Genomic DNA, 19,652 nt, shown 5'->3' with positions numbered 1-19,652 from the left:
TTCACTCTGTTTTTTGACAAGTGCTTTCTCTTTGTTCTTGTGACTGTGAAGTGAGCAGTGTTTGGGAAGACCAAGACACCGAGGAAACCCATGTCTCTGGAGGTGAAGCTGTGCAGGAGTCAGAGTGATGTCTCCACTCCACCTTCAAGAGTGTTCTTAACCTCAAAGAAGACAAGTGATGATGACCAGACTTGTTCTTAATGGTGTGGTTGGTGTTGTTTGTGTTACAGTGCAGCAATTTTATTTTCGGTAATACATGTGGGTGTTGGACTGGCTGCGAACATATCCCATTGAACCCCATGTTATAATGATCCCGATTTACGATACAGTATTTCGACCTGTGCTGGGTTTTTCAGGAATGTAAATCCATTGTTATCGGGAGGATATCTTATGCTTAGTTACTAAAGTGGGTGTTGGTGGTAACATCAGTAACACAATTGTCTCAAGGTACTGTGTCCTGGGTTCAATCCCCGGACCAAACAGGCACAGTTTGGGCTCTTCCTCTTTTACCTTTAACTATACTGTACTCTCAAAAATGTTCCTCAAGCCATTTGTGTTTGATAATAGATTCTCATATCACATCAATGTGCAATACTTCATCAGTGCATCTTCCAAGTACTGTATACAATAATATCTTCACTTGTACAATGTTTTTCCTTTTTTAATATTTATCCTTTTTCACAATTTCTCTAATATTTTACAAGTTATATACTTCCACTACTCGCCAATTAGGTTTTGAGACATTGTATTTGTGTTTACAGATGAAATATTTATAAAATTCTTTGTGTAGTCTTGCAGCATTTTTACACAATTTCCTTGTTTTTAAGAGAACCAAATGTAGGGTTGACAAAAAACATTTTTTAATCATAAACATTACATTCAGGATGATTTAGCAATCATTTATACTCTTTTCTATAAAAAAATTCACTGTACAAAGGCTAAATTTGAAAAAAACACATCAGTCATCCAGACTCAACTTACATGCTTAAAGACAAACACTAAGTTTAAACTCATCTTAATGCATGGGAAAAGACTACAGTATTTTACTTTTACAGCTGTAAGTGTTAAAGAATTCATTTAAGTACAGTTCGAGAGATGGGCAGTGGCAACTAGCCCCCTGGACACGTTTATACATCATCTGAACACATTGGAATCTTCTTCTTTTCTCTACTGTACCTTTACCCTCTTGACCACTGATCGGCTCGTTAGCCGATTAATGGGCGATCGATCACGTCTCTTACGCACTGTTGGCATGTACTGGCTCCTGAATGTATCTGAACCTGCCCCAGTGCTTATCAAGTCTTGTCTTGAAACAGCTCACACTCGGTGCCGTCACAACACACACTGGCAGATTGTTCCAAGAGTTCACAACTCTCACTCAGAAAAAGTTACCCCTCACAGTTTTCTGGGCTTGCGGCTTCAACCTTGAGCTGTGAGGCTGTGATCCTCTGTGGGGCGAGCGTCCGGTAAACTCGGCAGAGTAGTGACCTTTGAGGTGTTTGTGGGGTTTTTGGTTGTTTGGTTCACACTCAGGATGGAATGGAAAAAGGAAACTCACAATGTGCTCTCTATATACATGTTGTATTGGATGTACAATGCAGCTTGGTGCTGGGAAGGCAGCATGGTTACAAGCGTGATGTAGAGAGAGCTGGTTGGTGAGGATGCTCAGAGGAGGACCAGCTTGTGGGTCGCCATGCTCGCCGGCGGGAGCGAGGACCGCCAGGCAGGCGGAAGAGGAGGAGGAGGAGGACCGCCAGGCAGGCGGAGGAGGTGTTGCTGGCTGGTTGGTGTACAGTAGGTAGAAAGAGAGAGATCACCACGAGGTCAGGTCTTAAATAGCGGGGGGTTGGCGTGGCTTAGTAGTTGACCCCCGCTCCGTGATGTATGGCGGCGCTGGTTGACCTCGACCAGGAGGCATACACTGGGGAATTGGTGGGGTCGGCTACTCAGCGACAAACAGCGTTTGTAGGGGAGAAATCCACTACATGTTCATACACCTCAATTAGGCCAGAGCCCAACCATAAACAGAAGCAGTCAACAGTTATACTGAACAGTGGCAACTTGAGATGTGTGCAGCCCTGTAAGAATATTTATTATCACCATTTTCACCAGTGTATAATATTACTTCACATCCATGTTATATTGAACGCATCCCAAACACCCACATTTATTTATTTTAAAATGTTTCACTTTCTTTCCCATTTACTCTCACTTGTTGCACTGCTGTTTTCATAGACTGCTTTTACTGCATTTAATAGCTGTCCTCCCGTCCCATACAATGCTTTTCTGTTCACCCTACAGCTAAAACGGAAAAAGTAGCAAAAGCTTAATTAGCACCTAATGCAAAGGTGAATACACAAGTACAAGTATAAGCAAATATGTTACATGCCAGCAAGAACAATACATACCAGTTAGAAACAAAGCACTGTACAGTAACTGGTAACAAATAAAGTAGAGTAGTGGGTGCCCGGTACTGGCTGGACTTGGTGCAATAAGGGAGGAGCGAGTCGAGCTAGTTAGCTACTCCGCTGTGACCAGTGTCTTGTTGGCACAAGTGGTGAGGATGTTAATACTGCGCTAAAGTAACGAAGGTCTAAGCGAGAGATGGAACTCTGTTGCAACTAGGATGGTAAAGTTTGCCTTGTTTATAGTGTGAGCGCATGTGTTGCTATAGTGAATTAGGTGGTTTTGACAATGGTTGGTTTGTTTAGAATTGGCGATCCCGGTGTTCGACAGTTTTACCCCCCATTGTTGTTTAGTTTGACCGACGTGGCGTCATATTACAGCGACCACATTTGAATAAAATAAACATTATTTCAGTTCTGCAAGGACTCGATCTGAACACCACTCTAAATAAAATCTGCAAATAAAATTCTCGTAATAACTCTATCCTCCACATGGAATTTCTCGTTAACTAAATTAGCACTAGGCTAAAATCATTATACCACGCCGTTAATTTATCCACTGGGTCTACGACTCTACTGTGGGTGTGGGTCACTAGAGGTCAGTCTTCGGGAGTCGTACGGGGTGTCGGGTCACGCCTCTCCTACACAGTCTGTTGAGTGTTGACATTCGTGTGTTTGTTTATCAAGCTACAGAAATTGGTCAGTGAATTCATAAACACATCAAGGTGGTTCAGGTGAAGTGAATTTGTCAACCGGTGTAGCATTTTTGTTGTTAATTGCGATTGAGCAAAGGCAAACTGTGTGGATACAACCAAAGCAATTAGTACTACACGTCACGATATACAGTAGTTTTCGATGAGCTGTGTACATGGTGAACGGAAAGTCACAGAAAAAAAAGTCACAATTTTGGCTCGGAAAAAAGTTATATTTTATTTATATATCATAAACAGTTAAAGTAATGAAAAAAGTCACTTATTAACTGACAATACATGAATTGTACACATTGGCAACACAATTTATATATGATGGCATTGCACGTATGTTAGGTTAAGGTAGGTTAGGTTAGGTTTTTTTCTGTGACTTTTTTCTTGACTTTTTTATGGATTCGTGTCCATGACTGCGATTCACCTTCCATACGACGGCTAGCGTTTGTGGTGAGACTACTGTACCTAAGACAGTCCATAGTTATACCAGTGATGCCGAGTAAAACTGAAAATAAATTTCGTGGAATAATAGTGAATGTTTAGAGGAAACAATGGACATAGAATATTTGGGTATAACGGCGAAACAAACTGTCAATAGGCACAGTATACGAGTGTAACGTATTTTAATGGCTGTGATTATGCTTGTGATCCACCATTCCTAGTAATATCAGAAGTGTGGTGAGGAATATTTTCAAGACAGGGCATAATGACACTAAGAGCTGCAGAGGAATACTGAAGAAAAAAGTAAAATAGATTAACGAGAAAAAAAAAGAAAACTTTCAGGAAACAACTCTGAAAGACCGAGCGAGCTAAGTTGACTTTTGAATATTACAGTATACTGCCATTGCGGTGCAAAGGCTTCCTAGATCTATTAAGAATTTGTGACTATAAGTTAACTCATCCCAGTAGAGAAGTAAGTCTTCCTCCAAATAAAGATAAAGGCCACGGAAGCTGGCAATATGACCCGCCACTCTGGGCATTTTAATCCGACTGAGACGTCAGAGCCAATTGTGTGAAGGGGCTTGACGTATATACGTTAAAACTATAACTTTTTTTTAAGCACATTTTTTACTACTACAATACAGTTGACGGTACAATATGTCCTGCTCAGCCCTGAACACACGTGGGAAGGGTCCAGTATGACCCTCACTACCAAACATCACAGGTTTCCCAGATTCATGCTTACTCTTGTACTAACACTGGACAAATAAAGTTTATAACAATTAACAAAGTAACATCAAAGAACGGACCAACCGCCCGAATGGATAGTAATCTGATAAGTGAAGAAATCATAAATAAAATAAATACCCGCAGCTGACAACATGACGAGGGTTCTCGAGATGTTTCAGTGCGACCCCACCCAGGTCTCCTGTCTAGTGGCCCGGTTTGGTATGGGGGGGGGGGTTAGTATCGCATCACTCCTCGACAAACGATAATGATGAGATTTGAGTATAGCTTAAACATTTCGTTAACCAGTGACTCAGTTGACCAGAGACGACGGACATTGGCGGCTGGCTGGTAGGTGTTCCTCGAGTCAGTCCACTGCTGGGTTTTGGCCCACTATATAATTATCATAAGAAAATAAGGTTTAGGTCAGGCTGTTGAGCTGTGTACTTTGTTTATATACTTACGTTCTGTGCACATTGTTTACCCTTACTGTACTATCTACATAACGTATCAGAAGTACATAAATCTAAATTATCGAGTAGTTAGTTTTTTTTAGTTTGACAAATTTATTGACAAAGCTTGGAGTACAGTTTGCCTATTCTGATTAATTCAGTCAGGTCTTGACACTGAGGGTGGTATTACTTCTCACTGCCACGCAGGACAGAGGTTCATACACAAAGAAATACATCATATTCATTAAAGGTGACTTTTATAACAAATGACTCCCCGGCACCTCACCCAAGCCGCTAACGAGCCGATCAGTGGCGAAAAGGATAAAAGTAAAGTGGCAGGGAGAACAAGACCACACATAAGGAAGGGTGTACTTTTTTACTTTTGCTTTTATCGTCTTCGCCACTGACCGGCTCATTAGCCGCTTGGGCGGGTGGTTCACGTCTCTGATGCGCACTGTTGGCAAGTACTGGGCATGCACCGGCTCCTGAATATATCGGAACCTGCTCCAGTGTTGGTCAAGTCTGGTCTTGAAAGAGCTCATGCTCGGTGCCGTCACAACACTTTCTGGCAGATTGTTCCAAGAGTTCACAATTCTCACTCCCCAAAAAGTTGTCCTCGTCTGGACTTGTGGACTTGTGTGGTCCAGCATCAAGGAAAACAAGACCACAGGCAGTCTTAGCGAGAGAGTATTTGTTATGAACTTTATTGTCCAGATTAGTACAACATAATTCTCAACGAGCTGAGGCCAAGAGCCGTGTTATATGTTGGGCCAAAGGTAAACACTTCGGCTTAAGGGCGTGAGAGGGAGGGCATCACACGTAATAAATCCATTTATTCTCGTCTGGAAGCGATCAACTGTACTGTCAATCTATCTATCTCTCGCTGGTCCTCTCGATGTATTGTTAAAGGAGGAAGTTATCGTAGCACAAGACTCAAGGAAATAATATGTATCAATAAGAATAGTAACACTTAATGATAATCTATAATCATTATTTGTAAACACAGCGGTTCTTTTTTTTTCTTTGATAATATCGCCGGTGTGACCTTCATCCATGTCAAGTACTCTCTCTCTCTATAATATATATATATATATATATATATATATATATATATATATATATATATATATATATATATATATATATATATATATATATATATATATATATATATATATATATATATATATATATATATATATATATATATATATATATATATATATACAATCAACAGCTCAACCCGCCAGGATTCGAACCCACAAGTCTTGGAATGCTTTTAGTATCCTGGTGGTCCAGAGGTAGCGTTCCCCGGTCACAGTTATGGGCTCATGGGCCGTGGGTTCGAATCCTGGCAGGTTGAGGTGTTGATTGTATGTAGAAGTCTGCGTGCATTATTGGGCTAATGAAATATATATGCCTTTGTTTTCCATACTTCACATTTTGATGTTATCGTACAGTACATTAGTACTATGAAATATTTGGGATATATATTATATTTATACGGCGCCATCAAGAAGCATTTGGTATATAACTATTACATCCATTTCCATTAATAAAATAACTAATCTTTCTTTTGTAAGGATCATGGAGGGAGGATAAAGGCCACAATACCGTAAACAAACACACACACACCGTCAAGCTAACAGCATAATGCCTTTGCGGTTACGCCAGCGAAACATAAGCACCAAGTACACTTTAAAAACATAAAATAACAAATACCTTACCTTAAAAATCGTATCTTTAAAAAATATACATAACATCTGTCATCACTGAGGTAATACCGAGGTGTTGTACGTCACATGGTTTATATATGGAGTATATACGTATACAGTATACTGTATACCCAGCGGCACTCAATACGTGATAGGTTAGTGATAAAGTATCTCCTTACCCAGTGGACACTACAGGGCCACCCTAGATAAGTCTGGTAAACACACACACATGCACAAATACTTACATAGAAACACGCACATACACAACCAAACAAACACACAAACACACACTCCACAAACATGGTGATAGGCACAAGTGTGGAGTGTGGAAGGTGTTAGTTGAGACAGATAGATTTCATAAGTATTTTTTTTTCATCATCTCTGTACTCCACTCCGTTACTCTTCAATCGAGGACACGTATAACTATCCGTATAATTTCCTCATTAAAGATAAGTCACTGTACAGTATGGAGAGGAACAGGCGAGGTGTAGGACCAGTAATGGTGATAGGACGATAAGCCTTAAGCCACGGTCAAGAAGTTTTCCATTTTTTGTGCAGCCAACACACAAATGTCATTTGTATACAAGAAAAAAAAAGTATTTGATTCTGCAGTAACGTCGTCATTATTGTACGGTTCTGAGTCGTGGCTGACCAATAACTTGAAAGGATTGGAAAGACACTAAAATAAACTGGTGAAGTGCTTGTTAGGTGTGAGGAAAAACACGAGTATTAATCAGTGCAAGACATTATCGCAAAGAGGAGATGCAAGCTTATGAAATCAAAACATGAGATAATGGACATGGAACAACCTCTTCATTTGGTCTATGATTTATGTAGGATAGCAAATACACCAGGATTTAGATTCATGGCGTGAGCAATTACCTTAGGCCGTAACACAAACCCATTTGATAAGAGACGAATCTGGTGATGGAGAGGTTGTGGGAATTGGGATGTTTGGCTTCACAATCAGGATGGGATGGAGAAAGGAAACTCACAATGTGCTCTCTGTATACATGTTGTATTGGATGTACAATGCAGCTTGGTGCTGGGAAGTGGCAGCGTGGTTACAAGCGTGATGTAGAGAGAGCTGGTTGGTGAGGATGCTCAGAGGAGGATCAGCTTGTGGGTCGCCATGCTCGCCGGCGGGAGTGAGGACCGCCAGGCAGGCGGAGGAGGAGGAGGTGTTGCTGGCTGGTTGGTGTAGGTAGAAAGAGAGCGGTCACCACGAGGTCAGGTCTTATATAGCGGAGGTAGGCGTGGGCAGATAGTTGACCCCTGCTCCGTGGGCGGCGCTGGTTGACCTAGACCACGAGGCATACACTGGGGAATTCGTGGGATTGGCTACTCAGCGACAAACAGCGTTTGTAGGGGAGAAATCCACTACAAGGTCAGCTGGTGGCATCTGGTGGTGCTACAAATTTGCTCCATACATATCCGATCTGAACCCTTCTATGACAGTGCATGAGGTATACTTAAGAAATTTATCCCGGATTTTCAGCGCGAGTCATTCACCAGGCTGAGATTAATGTCACACAACCAAAGTAGAGAAAGGCAGGTGGAGTCGCACACCAGCAGAGTTGCGAGTACTGTATGTCAGCGCGACGACAGTCATGTACAAAGTGAACGACATGTGCTTAGTGATGGTCCACTCTCTGCACATCGTCGTGAAAGGTATCATATGCTGACTTTCTCCAGTATCATTGAACTCTCTAATGAAAATATATGTATGTGCCTGAATTATGTAAGTATGTACATGAGGTACTATGAATCGATAGTTGTTTGAAATAAGAACATAAGTAAATAAGGAGTCTGCAATAGGCCGGTTGGCCTGTGCATGGCAGCTCCTGTCGAGAGTTAGGCCCATATGCAAGATCAGCCGTGGTGTACACCATGCATGGTATCCCGGCGGTTGTAATACAATGGAGCGAAAATTGTGTGATTATTCAAGATGGGCCATGGTGGTACCCGACTGTCGTTTGTTATTACTACGTCATCGTAGTGTAGTCAGGTGTACCAACTGGCGGAAGACTTGGGGGTTGGTATCATGCTTGCACCCTGAAAACGTTGTCAGTGGCACGGAACGTTTACTCTTGCTACACGATTTACGAGCATGGAAAACTTGAATCCCAAGCTAAGGTGCACCTCATTTTCCTATTTTCTTGGATTATAAGCCAATTCTGGGAATAAAATGCGATCATTTACAGTGAATATAGGTAAATAAAGCCTGTGACAACCATAAAAACGTAGGAATTGAGTGTAATATCTGTTCCCTTCTTCTTTATCCTTATTAAATCTAACAATAAAGTTATAAGTTTTTCATGAACTTGGGGTTGGGTGAGTGTAATAAAGAGAACTATGGCCTGGTCTGTGGATGAAGTCAGTAAAATACACCAAAGTACAATATTAGGTATTATAATTTTGTTATGACAGTGATGAACTCACTGTACAGATGAATTGGGATAAAATCTTGAAAAAATATCACCATAACTGTTAGTTTTCTATCAAACAGGAAATTATCTTTATACCAAAATTTTTCCTTTCATATTATACAAGGCCAGTTAGCTACAAGATATGAAAACTTGAGATAATGTTTCCTCCTTTTCTCCACCTGATTATAGTAATGCAATAAATACCCTTTCAAAAAAACAAGACATGAACACTTTCCCAATGTCAGGAGTAAAAATGTATACAATATGTTAAGACATGGACTAAACCAGCAGTTGGAGGAAAGTCTCTGCTGTTTAAATGGTCTTTTATTTGGAAAAATATTACATGTAAATACCGTATATGGATCCTCACCAGAGAGCCTTCATATAGTTAGTGTGCAGACATTTGTTTACAAGGCATATACAGTACTCAACTATTATGGAAATGAAGACATGTTAGGTTTAATTTCTTTAACCTATCTTGATATGGAAGGTTTTTAAGTCCCGGAATCATTTTCGTCATTCTTCGCTGCACCGACTCTAGTGAATTGATAGCCATTCTATAATAAGGGCACCAGAACTAAACCGCATAATCGAGGTGCGGCCTGACTAACGCAAGATATAGTTGCAATAAGACCTCTGCACTCTTATTAGTTACACATCCAGATATAAAACCCAATACTCTGTTTGCCTTGTTTCGAACATTAACGCACTGTTTTCTAGGCCGTAGGTCCGGGCTTACAAGTACCCCTAGGTCTCTTTCACAAGTACGCTGCACTTGCTGGTGTTGAATATCATTTGCCATTTTTCAGACCACCCCTGCAGTTTATTTAGATCCTCCTGTAGTGCATTTGCATCCTGCCCTGAATTAATCTGCCGCCCTATTTTGGTGTCATCCGCAAACTTGCTTATGTCACTGCTGATCCCAGTATCTAGATCGTTTATGTAGATTATGAACAAGAGTGGGCCTAGTACTGACCCCTGGGGAACCCCACTGGTTACGCAGCCCCACTCAGATTTAACACCATCTACGCTGACCCTCTGCGTTCTATCGGTGAGTTATGATTTTATCCAATTTAAAACTTTCCCCTCGATACCATAAGCCTTAACTTTTCTCAGAAGCCTCTGATGCGGTACTCTGTCAAATGCTTTGCTAAAGTCTAAGTAAATAACATCGTAATTTTCGTCATTATCTACTACCTCGAAGACTTTCCTAAAAAACGTCAGCAGATTTGTTAGACAAGATTTTCCCTTTGTAAACCCATGTTGAGAATCGTAGATTTATTTGCTTTTCTCCAAATGCGATCGGATGCTATCTGCTATAATTGATTCAAGAAATTTCCCCACGACTGACGTCAAACTGATCGGCCCATTACATGTTATTTTTTGACTTAAAATATTTTGTTGGACAAATGTATTTTTAATTCAATTGTATATATTTACCATGTATTTATACTTCTGTCAATAAACTACTAAACTAATCTAGGTCAGGGAGGGAAGGAACTTTTTACCTGAAGAACAACACACCGGAGGGAGAGAGGCAACGGCTACTGGTGGTGACCGGTTCAGACCACAAAGATGTTCTGTTTGTTTTTTATTTTTTTTTTTAGGTTTAATTGTGTTGGCTCTAAGCTCACAGGTTCATCACACTGACAGGAGTATTTTTTCTCTTGTGTAAATTTATATTATAATTTAGATAGTTTGAAATTATGATTCTATTTTTGTGTAGTGTGTTGGAAGGGAGGGGGTGGGGGGTGGAGGTGCTCATCTTCCTGGTAGTGGTCTGAGAGTTGTTGGTGGTGGTATAGTGTGGTGAAGTACGGGAGATGCTATCTGGTTTTTAGGGAGGCACATGGGGGTGAGTATAAAGTTTGGCGACACGAGGTGGTATTGTAGTGGATTTCTCCCCTACAAACGCTGTTTGTCGCTCCCGACGGCAAGCATGGCGACCCATTACCCCACAATATGTTTTGGTGCTCTAGTGAATGTCGGGAAGAATTTGGGAATCACGTAAATATTAGGTAACCAACCTTATCTAACCTAACCTTCTCTAACCTAATTTATCCTAATCAAATCTAACCTAACATAAACTAACCTAACAAAACGTAACCTATAGCCTAGCCTAACCCAAGCAGGCAGCGTTAAAATGTTCAATCAAGTGATATAAGCTGGGGTGTCGAATCTTCAGATGATCCGAATCCAGAAGCAGTTATAATATTATTACTCTATAAATGTATTTGACATAGAATAAAAATTTATGTTAGTAAAAATTATAATAGTTTCTTATCGGGATCGCTATTTAGAGCGAGAGGGACGGCAGTAAGTGAAGTGTATAATAATAACCTTGGAGTAAGTAAACAAGATTACATATCACTGACACGTTCGTTACACTTGACAATTTGGAAATCATTCTGAAACGAGGAATTATAAATATTTTTCTAATATTTAAATATTATATCTGTAAACTGACAAATGGATAAAGAATTGTTCTGATTTTCTGTTTATTTTGAAGGTTAAACGGAATTTAAACCAAGCTTTGTCGGCAAATACGCGGCTTAGTGGTGATAACAAATTGATCACCTGAAGATTTTTCCTCCTCTCCCTTATTTCACCTGATCAGTGCCGGGTTAAGACTTTCGTAGGCCTAAGGCACCTCCAAGATATGGGGCCCCATTTGACGGCATATTCACTAATAACACAAGCTAGTACCTAATTATAAAATTAAAATGTGATGTCGAAAGAAAAGATTCAGTGATGTTTGCCATGAATTGAGTAAAAGAAAATGGGTTAGATCAGGTGTTCTTGTACAGTACAGAAATAGTTTTGTTTACAAGAAGCACAGCTAGCTGGTGGACACTAATAGGATTAAGTAATAAATAAATGGAAAAAAGTACCTCAGTATCAATTTAATAATAACCTGTAGAAAAAGGGGAAGAAAAGTTCTCGTTTTATTTTTCGTAGGCCCCCAATATCTCGTAGGCCCTAGGCACTGTGCCTACTGTACCTAATGGATAATCCGGGCCTGCACCTGATGGTTAAGCACCCCCAATGCTACCTGAGTGGGGTTAAGATTAGATTAGTTTAGCGTTAGGGTGGTTAAGCTTCAGATAATATAAGCTATAAGAGCTAATCTTCAGATGATCTGCTCATATATATATATATATATATATATATATATATATATATATATATATATAGACCCCGACTTACATTTTTCTATGTCGGACTTACGACCTGGATTTGGGTCCCTAACCCCATCGTAAGTCAGGTCTAGATATATATATATATATATATATATATATATATATATATATATATATATATATATATATATATATATATATATATATAATTATTTTTTTTCAGTCAGATTCTTCTCCATTTAGAAAGATTCTTTGATTACTGTTCTTAAGTCAATATTCAGACCGTCCCAATATTCCACCAATATTCAGACTTTTCCAGTATTCCCACCAATAATCAGACATATCCGTTACTGTCAACATAACCATGCCCGATATAACACCACCCTCTGTTGCCGGATATAAACCAAGGGTAATATGGGTGAAATAATATAATGTTATTTCTTTTCTTAAATTTCAGAGTAACAAAGTAACAGTGAGTACCTGACATATTCATCATGGGCGACATTGGAAGGTCTACGTCAGAGTTGCTGGAGAGGAACAAGGAGCCTTCACACCTCACCCAGTACATTGCTGCCATCTCAGGTATACTCAACTGTGTCCTAAATAAATTCTTTCCTTTAAAATTTACAAGTAATTTTGTTTAAATATAAGAAAAGGTATATGTATGAGTTTGTGAGTTAAAGACTAGTGTTTAACGGGCTCTGGTCCGATCCCAGGTCGCACTGAGAGATTCCCTGATTAAATTTACTCGGCATAAGATTAACCACCTTAACACTTACCGTAACCTAACCCCACAGGTAGCATTACGATGTTTAAATTATCAGATGAAATAAACTTGATTGGGGCCTAATTTGTATGTAATCCTGTTTTAATACATACACTTTCCCCATTACAGTCACTCTGGGAGCACTCAGTTTCGGCACCAATTTGGGCTACACCTCCGACGCCAGCCCTCAACTTATGGACAATTCCACCAACTCTTCCCTAGTTATCACTATGGAACAAAACAACTGGTTCTCCTCCACCTTTAACTTGGGAGCTCTTATAGGAGGGCTCCTGGGTGGGATGTGTGTCAATACCCTGGGAAGGAGAGGCACGATGCTTGCTTCTGTGTTGCCCTTCTTGGGTTCCTGGATGATTATAGGTGAATCTAATGTTATGTAATGACTTGTTAGTGTGTTTGTGTGTGTAAAATCCTTTGCTAAGTGGTTGAAATAATCCTTAATAATTTATACAAAAAATACATATAATTCATAACATAACTAAAACATTTTATAATGGAATTATTTATAACCTCTATCATTAAAACACAAACTCGAATTAAAACCCTAATTAGTTGTTTATTAATTACTAACCTGTTCAATGATGTTTTTGTTAATTAGTTATGAATATCGCCTACAGCCTTCGCCCAGAACTTCGCCATGTTGGTGTGTGGACGAGTTCTTGCCGGTCTGTGTGCTGGGGTAACCTGTATCGCTGTGCCCACGTATATAGGGGAGTTTGCCTCGCCAGACATCAGAGGAACATTAGGTAAGGTGAACAACGGGTCACTGAAGGTAGTCGTAACCACATCACTAATATGAGAAACGTAAAGTATGGTTTTATTTTTTTACTTTGGCGAAATATAGTTAATTAGCCTTTACACCTGTGAGAGCCAACATATGTTTTATAAGTTCCACACCTTGTGAAAGCCAACAGGTGTGTTTTATAAGTTCCACACCTGTCTGAGAGCCAACAGGTGTGTTTTATAAGTTCCACACCTGTCTGAGAGCCAACAGGTGTGTATAATTATGAAAGTTTTCCACAGGTACGGGCTTCCAGTTGATGGTTGTGGTTGGGCTGGAGTACGCCTATGTGTTCGGAGCTGTCATGACCACCTGGAGGGGCATGGCTCTGGTCTGTGCCATCCCTCCCGTCATATATCTCTTCTTGGTCTTCTTCACCAAGGAATCCCCTACTTATCTTCTCTCCAAAGGGAAAGATAAAGAAGCAAAAGAAGCGCTACAGTACTTCAGAGGTGAGTATAAGGAATGTGTGTGTGGGTGTGTGTGTGGTGTTTGTGTGTAGCATTGAACACATAGGTACAAATTCATCTCTTTCTGATAATTTTTTTTTTCCGGAATCTCTTCTTCAATGAATGTAAACAATGAAATGCTTTTATATTTGAGTATTTTATTTTTTTTAATCTTGTACTAAACTGTCAACGCTCACACGCACTAACTCACTCGTACTGTGACAGGAAAACATTACGACGTGGAACCAGAGATGCAACTGATGAGGAAGACGCAAGAGGAGGCTCGACAGAACACAGTCTCCCTGAGCGACCTTAAAAAACCTTACATCCTGAAGCCTCTCCTCATCTCCTGCACCCTTATGGTCTTTCAGCAGCTGTCGGGTGTTAATGCTGTTCTCTTTAACTTGTCTTTAATATTTGAGGTGAGTTTAACATCCACCAACTCATGTATTTTAATGTTTAATGCCTTTATGAGACAGCCAGTACTCTTCTTACGTTTTCTAATTTACCATCCAGATATTATTTTTGTTAGTCTTCTTATTTATTCATATACTTCTATGTTCGTTGTAGCATTCTTTCCAATGAGTGTCCTGTTTTATATAGTTATCCTTCTTCAATTCTTTACATATATACTTATTCTTATATATTCTTGCTTATATTCTTATATGTTCTTTATCTCTATATACCTTATATTCTTATATATTCTTATATAAGTAACTCTTATGCTTCTCTGCTTATATTTTCCAAGTCAATGTTCTTTCTTTTCATTTCCTTTCATATATTATAATCTCTTCCATATATTTTGTTCTAGTTATATTCTAAACCATGGATTAACCTGGGAAACCATGTCTTTCTTATTACCACACTTATTATACTTACACCGGTAGACCTGCCACCACCCAGGATTTTTCTAGAATATAACATCTCTTAGTTAACTGTTAGGTAGCGAGCTTCTAGGCACGTGAGTTAGTTATTTTCTGAGAACCAATGTGGGAAAGGATAGAGTGGTGATACTCGTAGATTACTAATTCAATATTTATTAACACAGTGATTGGATAAGATGCATCTTAGATTCACTCAGACAAAACAGAACTGCAATTTATTTATTAAGTCATCAAACACTTCAAGAACTTATTACCTCATTAAATACCTCCAAATACTTATTACTTCAATCGACAATTGTGGTATTGTCACTCTGCCAAATGATATTCAGTACTGGGTATACACCAGATATCACTGGACCCTCAGGTCTTACCTTACCAAGTAGCAAATTAACTCTTCACTTCTTGGTTATATCATTATACTCTCAGATTATCATTTCATGGTCACTACCGATGAATACATAACACACTGGACAACTCCACAATTATCTCAACATACAATACCTCCTGTTAATTCGCAAGGAACAACATGGCACTTTTAACTCTCATTCAGTGGTTCAATACTTAACCTGGGATACTATATTTCTGCTAGTTATCCCCCAAACAAGATACAATAATACTTAGGCCTATGTAACTGTGAGGAGTGCCCCAGGGTAACGCTGGTCTCTACAACAAATGAAGATCGCTGTTAGGGGTCGGTTGTAGACCGACACACGCTCAGGGAGTGGGCGCCTGATTTGCAGGAAACGGACTTCCCAGTTCAGTCCTGTCGAATTAACGGCATCGTCCAACCCGGTTACCGCCCCACGTTAGCCGATGAGTATTCAGCTCAACACACTGGAGAGACGTTGAGGAAGTCACGAATGCGTGATTCTCCCTCGTGTAGAGGTATATATGTGCACCTGCTGGGCAGCTTGGGCCTCCATATTCATACCAGAAGGGTCGATCTTACCAACAACATAACTTCTCTATCATTTTGGATCACTGTATACTTAGTTATGAACTCCGGTGTTCTTGATCAGGGTAATTTCCTATGTCTATTCATATAATCTAATCAGAGGTTGAGCTTGCCAGGAAAAGGTGGAATATACACGTCGATAACATTAATTCTGCAAGCTCAGGCCTGAGGCGAACAAGGAGCTATTCACGGGGAGGCGCTAGATCTTGGAGATTATACCAGTTGACAGAATAGTTCAGGAGATTAATGACTTTCTTAAATAGACAACTGACACTAACTAAACTATAAACATCAGGTTCTCTGATGTCGGGGGCCACAAAATGATATAACTTCAGGCGCGATCAGAAACTCATGGATACCCCACGGACGACATAAAATACGCCACTCTAGCTGGCAAACTCGACACTCACTTACACCTGTATAGAATATGAGTAAATAAATGATTGTACAAAGTCAAGTTGTTCTTCAGCCATATTGTATCGCCCTTGCAGGAGGCTGGGTCGGGTCTGCCAGATGATGTGAGTTCCATCATCGTGGGTCTGGTGCAGGTGGTGGTCACAGCCATCTCCGGGATACTCATGGACAAGGCTGGCAGGAAAGTCCTTCTCATCATCTCTGCGGCTGCCATGATAGTCTCACTAGGTCAGCATACTAGAAAGAAGAATGCCTTACCAAGTGTTCATACTGCCATACTATCATGCTACCATACTGCCCTACTACCATACAAGAGCTATACCACAAAACTTTTGAATACCATCCATTTATCTCATAATACTGTTGACATTCACCACCCTCACCTGTACAGCTATCTTTCACTACCTACAACATAACCCAGGTGATGTCGTACTACCTAAGGCTTTGTCTATCTCTTCCACCAGTGGCTCTTGATGTGTATTTCTACGAGAAGTTTCTGAATGAGGAGAGAGCGGTGGAGACCTTAAGCTGGCTGCCACTGACTTGCCTCATCATTTTCATAACCGCTTTCTCTATAGGCTTTGGCCCCATCCCTTGGCTTATGATGGGTAAGTAATCCAACAACAAACCCTGAATTGAATTTTGTGTGATTTTTACCTATGTAGTAATTGTGTATATGATTAATTATATAGATTTGTTTTTCATATTTGCTGATATATGTTGTTGAGAAAAGTGGTACTAAATTGAGGGAGGTGTAAGCCAGGCTGATAAGACTGTCGGTACTGAAGCTTTTTAAGAATACGAGAATGTTATACCATCAGATATGAGGATGGTACTCTGATTGATTGATCCTGTGCTATCAAGACCTGTCACACTACCTCCCCTTCTTCTCCTTCTTCTTCTACTTCTCCTCTTCCATCTTCTTTTCTTCTTTCTCCTCTTCCTCCTCTTCTTCACATCTTTCTCCCCCTCCTCTTCTTCTTTTTCTCTTCTTCCTTCTCCTCCTCTTTCTCCTTCTTCTCCTTCTCTACATCTCTGACCAACTAACATTAAAGAGTATGTCTAGGTGAACTCTTCTCGCTGAACGTGCGTGGTCCAGCAAGCAGTCTAGCCACCATGGTCAACTGGACGATGGCATTCCTTGTCACGCTCCTCTTCCAGCCATTACAGGTACAGTCTCTTATAACCTCTCCTCACAGATGAGTTGACCCTTTAATTTTAACATTTTATCTCATCATGAATTAAAGAAAGCTGAAACAAAAAGTAACATGATGTGGAGTTTTTCATTTGTGTCTCACTGATTCCCAAAGGAAGCAATTGGACCTTATGGCATCTATTGGCTTTTCGCTGGGTTCTGCGCTATCAGCCTCTTATTCTGTATCCTGGTGGTGCCGGAGACGAAGGGCAAGACACTACAGGAGATAACCAGACACTTCGGAGGTCCAGTCACCACGGAGGACGCGACGAAAAAACAGGAAGAACTTAGTCGATTTTAAAAGCTCTTATGGCCTATCGTCACCACACCTCAGGCATTTGACAAGAAGCTGTGTCAAAATGAGAGGTGTTTCCCCAGGTTCTTGGGGAAGCACATTTTCAGTATTATGTGATACTCCTGTGCTATTGGATATTTTGTGCTACTCACTTCCTGTAAAACTTGGCTCCATCCATTATCACCCATTTTCATTTACAGTACAGTACCCACTCCAAATGGCAGCGTAAAAGTCAAAACTGAATTTTTAAGTTACCCAAAATCTTGTAGCTGCAATCAAAAAATATATGTCTAACCCAGGGAAACAATTATCTTATCGAAATGTATTGAAGCTAATGTAATCACAATTGTAATCTAATAAAGAAAAAAATATCACAGTACAGGGTAATTATAATCCAAAAATATTGATACATCGCAACTAATCAACAATTGTAATTGGCTCCATGTCTTGTGTGCAGTACTATGGTAATCCTTGAAAGTGAGGATCATCAGCGCTTCTTTGTGTTAATTGTCACCTTATAAAACCAAGACATCTTTAGTATTACTCAAAACTTTATACCATACACAACAACTTTTACCACCGTTAAATAAAAATAAAATACCTGCATGTTTCCTGCAGCTCCTCCCCGACTTACGACGGGGTTAGGGACCCAAATCCAGGTTGTAAGTAAAAAATGCTTAAATAATAGATAGAAAATCTAAAATGGGTGTCTCTTTTTCTTCTCAGCATCACAAAACTCTCACTTTTAAGCTAGCCAGCCATTTTCAAGTGAATTACAAACGAAAATTATGTCTGTGTACTGACTTTGGGACTCGAAAATACGTAATTTGACAAAATTTTAGTACGACCGAGGCAGGTCGTAAGTCGAGTAGGTTGTAAGTCGGGGAGGAGCTGTATATAGATTATTTCCTACAAATTTTAAGGTTAAAAACATCATCTTCCCGATTATAAACATCATTGTGAAAAATTAAAATGACTACAGCAAGAACTCAAGATGGGTGGTGTGACTGAGGCATGGGTGATGTGACTGAAGCATGGGTGGTGTGACTGAAGCATGGGTGGTGTGACTGAGGCATGGGTGGTGTGACTGAGGCATGGGTGGTGTGACTGAAGCATGGGTGGTGTGACTGAAGCATGGGTGGTGTGACTGAGGCATGGGTGGTGTGACTGAAGCATGGGTGGTGTTTATAAACTTGTATTATGTCGCCCCTTGCCCACCTGTAGTATAAACTAGGCAATTGTAGGTGTTCTAACCTCTCTGGGCACCTGAGATGCCTTGGTGCAGGCATAAGTTTGGTGGCCCTCCTCTGGAAGCTTTCAATCAACTGACAGTCAAGCATATCTTGTCGACTTGATGGAGTCAAAATGCTCCATCGGAATCACCTCACTTTTGAAGAGCTTTCAGAGATATATCATGGGCGGATCCAGGAATATCAAAAGGGGGGATCTAAGAAGTTTTGTGTGGGGGAACATGGCGATGAGAGCGAGCCCACCCATCTGGGTAGTTTTGAGGGGTGCTGTTAGCCCCCCCCCCCCCAGAAAACTTTTTGAAATCTGGCCAATAACTTTTTGAAATCTGGCCAATATCATGGACATTTTGAGGTAATTTTGAAGCCATGTGCACATGATGTAAGGAGATATTCTTAAGTCAATAGTAATTACCTTTTACTATACAAAAACGCCTGAGTACAATACTGCATTGAAGAAAAATTATTGGAATTTTCAGGTGAAGGGGGGTGGGGGGTCCGGACCCCCCTGGATCTGCCCTTGTATATGAACGCTCTTATAAGACCCACTAACTTAGTCCGTACATACACACTCAGCTCCTTTTCACATTAGGTCTCCGTTAATGCTGTTCCTTCGTTCATCTCTCGCATCAACAT

At 40.2% G+C, this 19,652-nt stretch overlaps 1 protein-coding gene across 1 annotated transcript; it reads left to right on the top strand.

Annotated features, from left to right (window-relative positions):
- The first annotated feature begins 4,573 nt into the window (after nucleotides 1-4,573).
- On the top strand, nucleotides 4,574-18,145 carry LOC121877005 (facilitated trehalose transporter Tret1-like). Its single transcript, XM_042382593.1, has 10 exons — nucleotides 4,574-4,627; nucleotides 12,470-12,594; nucleotides 12,908-13,156; nucleotides 13,414-13,542; nucleotides 13,820-14,029; nucleotides 14,252-14,448; nucleotides 16,357-16,507; nucleotides 16,744-16,887; nucleotides 17,346-17,449; nucleotides 17,590-18,145. The coding sequence occupies exons 2-10, from the start codon at nucleotides 12,507-12,509 to the stop codon at nucleotides 17,773-17,775; spliced, it is 1,458 nt and encodes a 485-aa protein (XP_042238527.1). The 5' UTR covers nucleotides 4,574-4,627; nucleotides 12,470-12,506; the 3' UTR covers nucleotides 17,776-18,145.
- The last annotated feature ends 1,507 nt before the right edge of the window (nucleotides 18,146-19,652 follow it).

This window comes from Homarus americanus, unplaced genomic scaffold, assembly GCF_018991925.1.
Source record: "Homarus americanus isolate GMGI-L3 unplaced genomic scaffold, GMGI_Hamer_2.0 scaffold50325, whole genome shotgun sequence".
Taxonomy (NCBI): Eukaryota; Metazoa; Arthropoda; class Malacostraca; order Decapoda; family Nephropidae; genus Homarus; species Homarus americanus.
Note: the sequence above shows the minus strand (reverse complement) of the source record. Positions and strands in the feature narration are given on the sequence as shown.

Excerpts from the sequence above, each read along its gene's own strand:
- LOC121877005 (XM_042382593.1), top strand. The coding sequence starts at position 12,507 with ATGGGCGACATTGGAAGGTCTACGTCAGAGTTGCTGGAGAGGAACAAG. Across the intron at positions 13,543-13,819 it reads AGACATCAGAGGAACATTAG|GTACGGGCTTCCAGTTGATG; the intron begins GTAAGGTGAACA and ends AGTTTTCCACAG. Across the intron at positions 17,450-17,589 it reads TCCTCTTCCAGCCATTACAG|GAAGCAATTGGACCTTATGG; the intron begins GTACAGTCTCTT and ends TGATTCCCAAAG.